The following is a 10,175-nucleotide window of genomic DNA, read 5'->3' on the forward strand; positions in this document are numbered from 1 at the left end:
CTCAACTTCATTCATTTTCACCGACCACGGTCCCTCTCTCCCTATACCAATGTGATAATAGCTGGTCTCACACTACGATATCACAAGCTATGTGGAGAGGAGCTTTATCGATTTGGGAATGTGTGTGTCTCGTTGAATCATCCCAAATCTAGAACCTTAAAGCGGGTGCTCGACGTTCGCCTCGCAGTTCAACTGATCTGTGTAGCAAACAATAGAAAACCGATCGCTTGCCTCGCCAATCCACACCTTGAATCTCCCATCCACATTAGGGATAATCCAGTCTTGTACTTCTACGTCCCAGACACTGATATCCTTGCGCGTAAGCTGGAGTTCAACAACCTGGCTCTCATTGGGTCCCAGCTCCCGGGTTTTCGCAAAGTCTCGGAGCTGGGTAATGGGGGTATCATAGGGGATGTTGTCGGGAAATTGCACGTATGCTTGCACGACTTCCTTGCCGGAGTGCTTTGCCCCGGAATTAGTAACAGTGACAGAAATCTTGTAAGCGACATCCCACAGAGCAGGATTCCCTCCTTCGTCGCCTCCAGATCTCGGGCCGGGCTTCTGCTCTGTGCTGTAGCCACGGGGGTATGCATCGTAAGTCTTCGTCTGGCGGTCCTTGACTGCATTTTTCGCTTCATCAGGTTGGAGCCAAGAGTAGATGTATCGAAAGATCTTGTTGAATCCAGCAGGGGGCAATGCCTCCGACTCGCCCGGGACAGGTCCGGAGTAATCGAGAATATTTCCCTTTGCAGGTCTAGTTGGAGGTAAAGCGCTGAGTTTGGCGACCTTGGTAATTGCAGGCTTTGTGAGGGAGAAATTTGTGTAGGTAAGTCCGTGGCCAAAGGCATAACGAGGTTTGATGCCGGCTTTGTTCAAGTATCGGTAGTCGATATATCTATTCAGTAGTCAGGAGATGAGTTTTCAGGATCTATAATAATACGTCGGGAAGCAGGCACTCACAATCCTTCGACATAGTCATCTTGTACGCCAGAGCCAGTCACCAGATCTGTGATGCTACTTGGGTAGTCGGATTCCTGCTTGGTGATACTGTAGGGAAGGTGTCCACTAGGCGATACCTTGCCGAAAAGAACATTCGTCAGGGATTCCCCGGCCTCCTGTCCTGGCAAATGGGCGAACAGAACGGATTTAACACTCGGCATATCAATCCACCGCTCCAAGACGAGAGGCCCAACCGTTTGCGCGACCACAATCACGTTGGCGTAGGTTTCGGCGGCCTTTTTCACGAGGGCATCTCCATCGTGCCAGGCGTAAAGCCCGGAGCCGTCACGGTCGCCGTGATTTCCTTCCACTGTGTAGGTATTCTCTCCCGAGTCGGAAGTTATGAATACGATGGCGACGTCATCCGCCCCAGGCGTGGGAACGCCGGGGAACTTGTCAGTGTCGTAAAACGTGACATCCTTTGCATTCTTCCTAAGAGCATCGATGGGAGAATCGAGATAAGGATAATCAACTGTTCCGGATCCCCACCCCTGACCAAGTGTTCCCTTGTTACAGTTGCGGTCTGAACATGCATTGGGTCCATCGGAATTCTCAGCAGCACCCGTGCCGAAGACCTTGATAGGCCGATCAGTTGATAGAGGCAGCAACGGGCCATCGTTCTTGAGCAGGGTGATAGCATCCTGGGCCACTTGCCTAGCGACAAGGTAGTGGTCTTCTTGAACATCGACGAACTCATTCACGACCCCGCGCGGAGAAAATGGCCAGGCAGCAGCGTATAGATCTCCCTCGCGGTCCCGAGTCGTGGTGGAGAAGTTTGGCTCTGGGAAACCGTCGTCTTGGCCGAAGCGGTACCAGGCCGCCACGATACGAGTCGCCATATCATTTAGTCGGTCGACAGGAACCGATCCATTCAAAACTGAGCGAGTTAGATCGTACATCCAGTAGCTATAACCAAAGAGTGGGACCTGAGTGTCGCCTGGCATGTTCATGTCTAGCCCGGCTAAAGCTGAACCAACGCCAGACATATGGGCAAGCCAATCTGACATGACGAATCCCTGGAATCCAAGCTCATCTTTTAGGATGCCGTTGATAAGCATGCTATTCTGGCTGCAGGCCGAATTGTTCACCTGAGGGGTATCTTTGTTAGTCAAGGGGGGCTTCTGTAATAAATCGGGCAAGAATAATGAGAGAGTTCGCGCACGCCATTGTATGCCGTCATAACCGAGCCAACACCAGCCCTCACCCCTTCTGCGAAGGGCCACAGGTAGAGTTCGTGGAGGGTTCGGTCATCTAATATCTCAAGTCATTACCGCGACGCTCATTAGATGAAGGACTTTTTGGGATCGCCATACCAATATTGGCGCTGTAGCCAGTTTGAAACGGATTGTACATGCGATACATCTCCTGTTTATTACCAATAAAATGTTTGATCGTGGCAATCACGCCCTGCTCTTGAACGCCTTTGATAGTTAAGGACGCGCCCGTCGCTTGCAGGACGGGATCGGCACCAAATCCCTCCCAATTTCTCCCTCCTTTCGGTTTTCTACCAAGCGGACCCACGGAAGGGCCAAGGTAGATATTCACACCCTTTCCACGGAACTCTTTTCCCATGGCAACGGCTCTCGAGTACATGAGATCCTTGTCCCAAGTGGCGCCAGTGGTAATGCCGGCGGGGAAGACGGTGACGAAGTCGGCGAGACGAACTCCGTTGGCAGCATCGCCTAGACACAGCTGAGGGAAGCCAACGCGTTCGGCACTTCCAGTATTGCCGACACAGCGCCTATCGACGTGTCAATAAGACCCTTCAGTGATAACCTCATCGCATGCACGTACCCTAGAAGATAATTCGTTAGATGCAACGTGGATGACAAGAATGACGAGATTCATACCCATGTAGATGCCCGTTCCAGAGGTGATGTTTGTTTTCTCTGCCAGTGTCATCGACTCAACTAGCTCACGAGCTCTCGCATAGCTATCTGCCCAGTCACCAACCCAACCGCCGTATGGGGCAGGATAGTAGTCCGCAGCAACATAGCTGCTGACCTGAGAGCCTGAGTTCCCCATTCTTTAGGGTAGTAATCGTGTCGTAACGTTGCTGCGGATGGACGTCACAAAAGGGGCGCGCCGATGCCGAGCTGCGGGAATCAACGCCTACTTCTCGAGGGCGTATGCGATCGGCAACGTGGCAGCGGGCAAACATGCGAACTTATACGGCTACAAAATTTATACTCTCGAGTGAAGGCCCAAAACAGGCGTTGCGCCGACGCAAATTTCTCATCGCGCCCTCTGGCCTATAATAGAGGACTCTCGCGATGCAATCGCTGTTAGGGTGCCACACAACGCACTAAGCCCGAATCTGTAGAATATGGACGCCGGGGTCGATCAACAAGTCATGTGCATGGTGGATTGGTAGGTTGAGGTGGCCTCGAGATACCGTCATGGTAGGACCAGCACGCTCGTGACGGCCAATCAGCCATCATTTGACTGACAAGAGCCGTAATCGAGACACAGGTAGGTGTTGTCTTCGGACATGAAAATGAATTCTTTATCGCCAATGACAGAACCTCCTCGAGCCAAGCGGTGACATCCATGACTTCAGGTGGACATGGCACGTCCGCTGATAGGCGTGGGTGAAAGGTAGGGTTTCCGACCGAATTAGTCCCGGCCAGTGACACCCTAAGTTGCATCCCCCGTCTTATAGTCTGTACGGGTAACATTGTCATCGGAGCCTTTTCCAAATCGGCGTTGGGATTGATCAAAGCGGCACCTTCAGCAACGCTATTTGTGCGGGGTAGCCCGGGGTCAACGCTCCCTCGGCGAGAGTCCAGAACTGATGAGAGTGTGGGGTATCCGCCCAGGGATCTGGTTAAGGATCTTCATAACTGCGTGGGGAGAAAACGCTGGATACGGAGCCTTTGTTTCTCGTATATCTTCTTGGTATAGCTAAACTAGGGTCTACATCGTAAGGGTAGCGAATACGCAGCCGCTGAATCAAGAACATCGTCCGACGAAATATGGACGTGATTGATGCACCTTGATATAAATGTCTGAGAGAAAGCCAGGCATGGTAAAAGACTTAGAAGTTAGAAGAGCCATCTCGACCGATTTTTAGATATCTAGCCAAAAAGGTGGAGATATAGGCACATAGCGGGTTTCCGAGTCTGAACTTGGCCATCAACGTTGAAGGGCTGGCTTCGGCGTGGGATGTGAGGAAGATACTGATCGATTCTCTACGATTGTGGAAGCACGGGCACATCCCCCCTGTTTTGGAAAAAGCCACTCTTGGCAAGACTCAACGACATATCCACCGCGCCAGAAACCACCTTCAAGCTAAAAAAAGCCCCTCTTGATTAGCCCTTTCCACTGTTTCGCCATACATGATGCCATTTACAAAGCAAGGCCCGACCACCTCTAGACAGTTATCCAGGTGTAAGACGCCCACAGACTTTTCCACCCTTCGCAGGACAAATGGGATTGGTGATCCGAATAAAACCCAAACCTCATCTCCCTCCCGCATCCCTGTCGGGCCTATTCCCATGTAGCCTTCACTCCGTCCTGGAGGTTCAACGGCTGTAGCGTGGCTGTTCCCCGGTTCAGCGGTCACATCCCCTCCTGGCTTGCGTATAGGCGCAGAATCTTCAGCAGCTACAGAAAAGAATCGCTTATTGAGACTCTGAGACCGGGAATATGATATCCAGAGCTCCTGCTCTCTGTACGGTCTCGTTCCCGAATCAAACCAATCAGAACCCTCGCGGTTTGGACGGCTCGGTATAATACATGCATCCCTCATCATGTGCTGGAACAGGGCCACATCTTCGCTAGATGCACGGCGGAAGGGAATACCGCTGGTAGTCAAGGGTGTGATGAAATCTCCAAGTAGTGTGCGGAAAAAGCAGTCATAAAGCGATGTATCTTGAAGGTCTGAGCCCCAGAAGAACCATCTTGGCTTCATCTTAGGCAAGACGCCTCGGCCGGATTGTGAATCCCCGATGTCCGCAGCCTCGGGATGAGCATTCTTAACGCGGGCAATTTCCTCGTCATGCTCAAACCATTCGGTCGCGGCGGCCCACCACCTCTGGATGGTTTCGATCGGGTGAGTCGCTGGTGGCACCGAGCCAGTCACAACCCCGACCTTGTGTCCACCCAACAGTAAGACAGATCCACCAAAGAGTTTTGGTCGCATAAAGGTATAGGCATCACCCTCGCCAGAGGCCTTGTAAATGAGGGGTGCCAGCGTCGTCGAGCTCACATCAAGCATCTCTTTTGTGTAGCCGCGGCTTGTCCAATCTGGTACCCAGGAGGGAAGCCCCTCCACTTGGCCTCGTCTTTCACAATGGGCCAGAAGATTCAGATTTTTGCCTTGTGAGAGAATGCGGAACGCCACTCGTGTGTACAACTGCGCAGGTTCAAGCGCGTAGCTTATCTCCAAAGGTCCTTTGTCATCCTGCCACCGCTTAACGAGGCCCACAAAGGCATAAACCATGTCCAGCGGGTCTGTTGATTGTCGCTGCCGAAAGTGCACCAGCAGATTTTCCAATGACATCTTTAGGCTACCCTGGTCGTAAAAGGACTCCCTTGTAGTCTTTAGATTCCAAACGAGGGGCGTGTGAGAAAAATATGCTTCCTGGAGGTCGTAGGATAGGCTATGCCAGCGAGCTTCGCAGCAGGCCATGTCCTGCGTGCCTCGAAGGCCACCAAGATTAAGGAAGTGATCAAACTGGGCTGTGACGTTGCCGCAGAGGATCATTGCATGACGAGCTGTAACCGTCTCTTGCACTACCCAGGCCCGGTGCCAGTAAGGGTGCTTGAGGAGATAACGCATCACCGAGAGTGCCTCCTGATTTTCTTGCTCCCTGAGGTTGGCAAAGAGGTCTATCTCGCACGCATGGCGGCCCTGGCCGATCTCGCTGAGAGCAGCCATGGCGCGGGCGACCGATTCATTGGGATTCGGGTTTGGGCCTCCACTATTCCCCCATTCTCGTGTTTCCCCTGTCGAGGAGACGGGGGCCTTCCATTCACCCAGCCAGACGATCACATCTTTCGCTCCCTCGTAAATATCACGCATCATCGAGACCTGGCTGTCCCTCTCTGGAGTGTCTTTTTGGTTGATACAAAGAGCATCTATCCAGATTTTATGCGCCGTGGCACTTGCATTGTCCTTATCGTTGGGGTTATAGTACTCGTTAAGACGACGGAGCGCGGCTTCGAGATTCGCAGTCACAAGCGTCGCTTTCCCATCAATGTCGATCGGGCGGTCTGCGGGCTCTGTACCCCATGTGTATGAGAGAGCGTCAAAGATTAAGTCGTTTTCATTTAGCGATGCGACATACATTCGACAATGTATCTTGGCGTCGGCATCACCTCCATTGGGGATGAGTTCGAGGAGGCGGATCTCCTTCCGTTCGTGGTCAAGTGGTCCATAGATGAGGTTCGGTGGTTGTTCCATCACGATGCGCGTGATGCTGAGTGAGCCCATTTAAATTCAAATACGGGTCACCGAGAGCTCTAGGCATTAGTTAACCGACTTTACAACGGAAGAAGAGATCCTAATTTAATCCTGTCCGAACATGAGGCTGTCTGGCGGGCTTGGAACTTCCATCCCAAGGGGAGTGGCAGTGCTCGCTCATGCATTCAAACTGGACAAATTACATAGCCACCAATAATTTGAAAGATTGCCCTATGGCAGAAGAGGAAAAATAAGGGGCCGCAGAGTATTGTTAACGATTAGCGATCATTCTGTCAGTGATTTATACTGGCCGAGTCAATTTTAACTTACAATACTGGCTAATCAGAAGTACAGTATAGCTTTGGAAACTAGTACTCGTGGGTGATTTGGGCTCAACAAGATCCTAATGACAGGGACGGTCTTGAAGTGCTGTGCCTGGTCGCCTGGGGGAATGGAGTTCCCAACAGCTACCTCCGCCTCTGTGCTGCTTCAAAGACCGAATACCGTGCTCTATTTGACAACACACCGAGTGACTTTGCCATGGGGTAAAGGCCCTTCCAAAGGGTACCACCTAAAGCACTTTTAATCATGGCTAGCAGATTAGTTCACAGAACCAAATTATTGGTCGGCACGCAGCTGTCAATCGGGCGTAAATTTAGTGTCGTTGCTCATCACGACGGATCTTCCAGCCAAATAACTATCGCAGTAACCGAATTCATCAGGAGGTATAATCTTCTCCACTCTCAAGCTCCATAAGCTTAAACGTTGGCTGGGCAGAGAACCAACCTGCGAGCTCACTGCCGACCGCCTTATACGTATACGCTGCCTCCTCATCCTCAATTTTCACAACTTTCCCTCCCCGACCGGCAGCAGCAGCGTCGGCAAGAAGTTGAACACGGCAACAAGTCTCAAGGCTCATAAACCAGAAGACGGTGCTCTCGATAGATTTCCCAGCTGTGAGAAGACCGTGATTGGCCAGAATAGCGGCTTTCTTGTTCCCCAAGGCCCCAGCGATGCGGACACCCTCTTCGGCGCCGAGGACAATCCCACCGAAGGAATTATAGAAGGCGAGGTCATTGTAAAACGCACACGAGTCCTGGGTAATGATATCGATGGACCGGCCGAGAGTGGAGAATGCCCTCCCGTGGACGGAGTGCGAATGAGCAACGCAGTTAATCTCGGGCCGGGCCTCGTGGACCGCGTGATGAATCATGTAGGCTTTACGGAGGAGATTAGGCTGGGTGGAGCGAGGCCGTAAATGGCGAGGAAGTGCAATGTACTCACCTGCATTGTTTAGCAGTCTGACTGGACCACCTTCGACAACTTCGCCCTTGGAGTTTACGCGAATGAGATCCGACGCCTTCAGCAGAGGCCATGCGACACCGAACGGGTTCACCCAAAAGCTGGTTGGTTCAACGGGATCCTAAATACTCGATTAAAATGAATACCATCACATGGAGACGCTGATGACCCTACCCTGACCGTGATATGGCCGGCAACACTGTCCCATCATTGTGAGCAAGCGGGGCAACTAGAAGCGGCTCCTTTGCTGAGCAAGACTCACCCTTCATCGAAACCAAGCTTCGCGAAAATACGGAACGCCAAAGCGAGTCTGCCCTTCAAATACTGTCGCTCCTCATGAGGGTCGGCAAATTTGGGCGGCCCGATACTAGCGAGACCAGACGAGACAACCGTTGCATCTGGCCCGCTAGCAACTGCGGCTGTCGCTTCCTCGGCGGATGGGGCCATGGTCAGCGTCGTTATTAACGAGTACAGCAATAGAAATCGCGAAATGGGGGAGATAAAACGGACGCTTGGGACCGCTGGTGCCAGGGAAGGATAAAATGTCCGACTTGTGGGGAAGTTTCTATTCTTAATAATATGTTGATGACGACTGGATCGTTAAGTCCGGGGCAGAATGCGGGGTGCCTCGGTAGCGCGACGTCTCATTATCGATCCACAAGTAGGGCTCGGAATACCCACCCACCACCCACCCGCCGCCCATTGCAACATTGCCCGCGGGTAGGCTGGGAGCCCACCAACCCATGGCAGGCTACCCATCTAACCCATAACCCACTGCAACATTACAAACAAGTTCTCGAAGGTACCTATACTTTAGGGCAGGTTACCTACAACCAGACCTACCCATTAATAGTAAAAAATAATTTTAAAATATATAATAATTATTATAATAATTAATTAATATAATTATAATAAATATTATTAGAAATATAAAAATTAAGATAAAAGTATTTATTATAAAGTTTATATTAAAATTTTCTTTATTATTATAAATATCTTAAAATAAGTTTTTTTATTTAAATTTTTTAAAATATCTTAAAATAATAACTTCTTAAGATTTTAGATCTTATAAATATTAAGATTATTAATTAAGAAAGTTATAAATATTAAATTTACTTAATTAAAGAAATAATATTAATAACCTTTTATATAATTATAATATAATTAATATAAAAATTATTATAAAATATATTAAAAACTTACTTTTTTAATCTTTAATAAGATAATTTAAATAAAAATATTTAGAATTAGTAAATATTTAGAGGATAAAGTCTATATCTTTTTTTATAATAATTATTTATTCTATATAGTAAATAATAAAATTAACTATTAAATTTATTAGATTTCTTTTTAAAAAAAAAATTAGAAAATTATATATTTATAAATAAAAAAGAAATAAAATTCTTATTAAAGAAGTTCTTATAAGATAAGTATAATATTTTTCTATATCTTCTTAATAGTTTTATTTTTTAAATTATAAAAAATATTATTTATAATATATTTAATTAAAATAAAAAAAATAAAAAGTTTATTTTATTAAAAATAATATAATTATAAAATAGCTTTTATATTAATAGTTTATAAAGATTAATATAAAGATTATTATAATTTTATAATAAATATAAATTTACTTCTTATATTCTTATAAATATTTTATTATTTTACTTAGTAAGGTTATTAAAGTTAAGATATAATTTTAAGTTTAAATTATAAATTTAGTTTTTTTATTTTTTAGTTAAAAACTAATTAAAATTCTTATCTTATAATAACTTACTTAAAGAGTTTATATTTATAAAAAGAGAAGAAAAAAAAAAGAGGAAAAGAGAAAAAAGAAAAAAGAAAAAGATTATATAAATAAGAAAATAAATCTAATTTTATAATATTAATTTATTTAATTTTAAGTTTAGAATAGTAAAAAGATTAAGTAAATTAAGAAGCTATAATTACTTAAAGAAAAAAGAGATAAATATATTAATTTTATATATAAAAATATTAAGATCTAAGTTAATTTTACTTTAATAGATAATTAAAATATAATTTTCTTTTCTATTTTTTAATATATATTAAATACTAGATAAATATCTTTTAATATTAAAGTAATATAATAGATATAGATTATATATAAATTAATAATTAAAATAAAAATATCTAGTTAAATCTTTAAATAATAAAAAGATATAAAGATATTATTTTTAACTTATTAATAAAAAAGTTAATTAAATAAATTTTAATAGCTTTTTAAAAAATATTAATAACTATTATTACAATCCTAATACTAGCCTATTAATAGTATTAGGTAGATATAACTAGTAATAGGGTTATAGGGTACCTATTATAAAATAAGTAAGGTAGTTAAATAGTATTTATAAGATATTAGTAAGAAGTATATATTTAAGTATAGGGATATAGTTATACTTAAATTAATTATTAAAAAATCTTAAAAGATAAACTAGATATATAAAGTAAA

At 45.4% G+C, this 10,175-nt stretch overlaps 2 protein-coding genes and 1 pseudogene across 2 annotated transcripts; all 3 read right to left on the minus strand.

The window, feature by feature from the left end:
* Nucleotides 1-156: 156 nt before the first annotated feature.
* On the minus strand, nt 157-3,024 carry SAPIO_CDS2251 (putative beta-glucosidase F; the record flags this gene model as incomplete). The annotated part of the gene is made up of 5 exons (XM_016785328.1): nt 157-895; nt 961-2,087; nt 2,204-2,250; nt 2,313-2,691; nt 2,794-3,024. 5 exons carry the CDS (start codon nt 3,022-3,024, stop codon nt 157-159), a joined length of 2,523 nt encoding a protein of 840 aa, XP_016644704.1.
* A 1,261-nt stretch (nt 3,025-4,285) lies between these two features.
* Nucleotides 4,286-6,436, minus strand: SAPIO_CDS2252 (annotated as a pseudogene; the record flags this gene model as incomplete).
* Nucleotides 6,437-7,124: 688 nt separating this feature from the next.
* SAPIO_CDS2253 (Class II aldolase adducin domain protein) lies at nt 7,125-8,155 on the minus strand (the record flags this gene model as incomplete). The annotated part of the gene is made up of 3 exons (XM_016785329.1): nt 7,125-7,829; nt 7,883-7,907; nt 7,971-8,155. 3 exons carry the CDS (start codon nt 8,153-8,155, stop codon nt 7,125-7,127), a joined length of 915 nt encoding a protein of 304 aa, XP_016644705.1.
* Between the last annotated feature and the right edge of the window lie 2,020 nt (nt 8,156-10,175).

This window comes from Scedosporium apiospermum (genome assembly GCF_000732125.1).
Source record: "Scedosporium apiospermum strain IHEM 14462 chromosome Unknown SEQ_SAPIO_0086, whole genome shotgun sequence".
NCBI lineage: Eukaryota > Fungi > Ascomycota > Sordariomycetes > Microascales > Microascaceae > Scedosporium > Scedosporium apiospermum.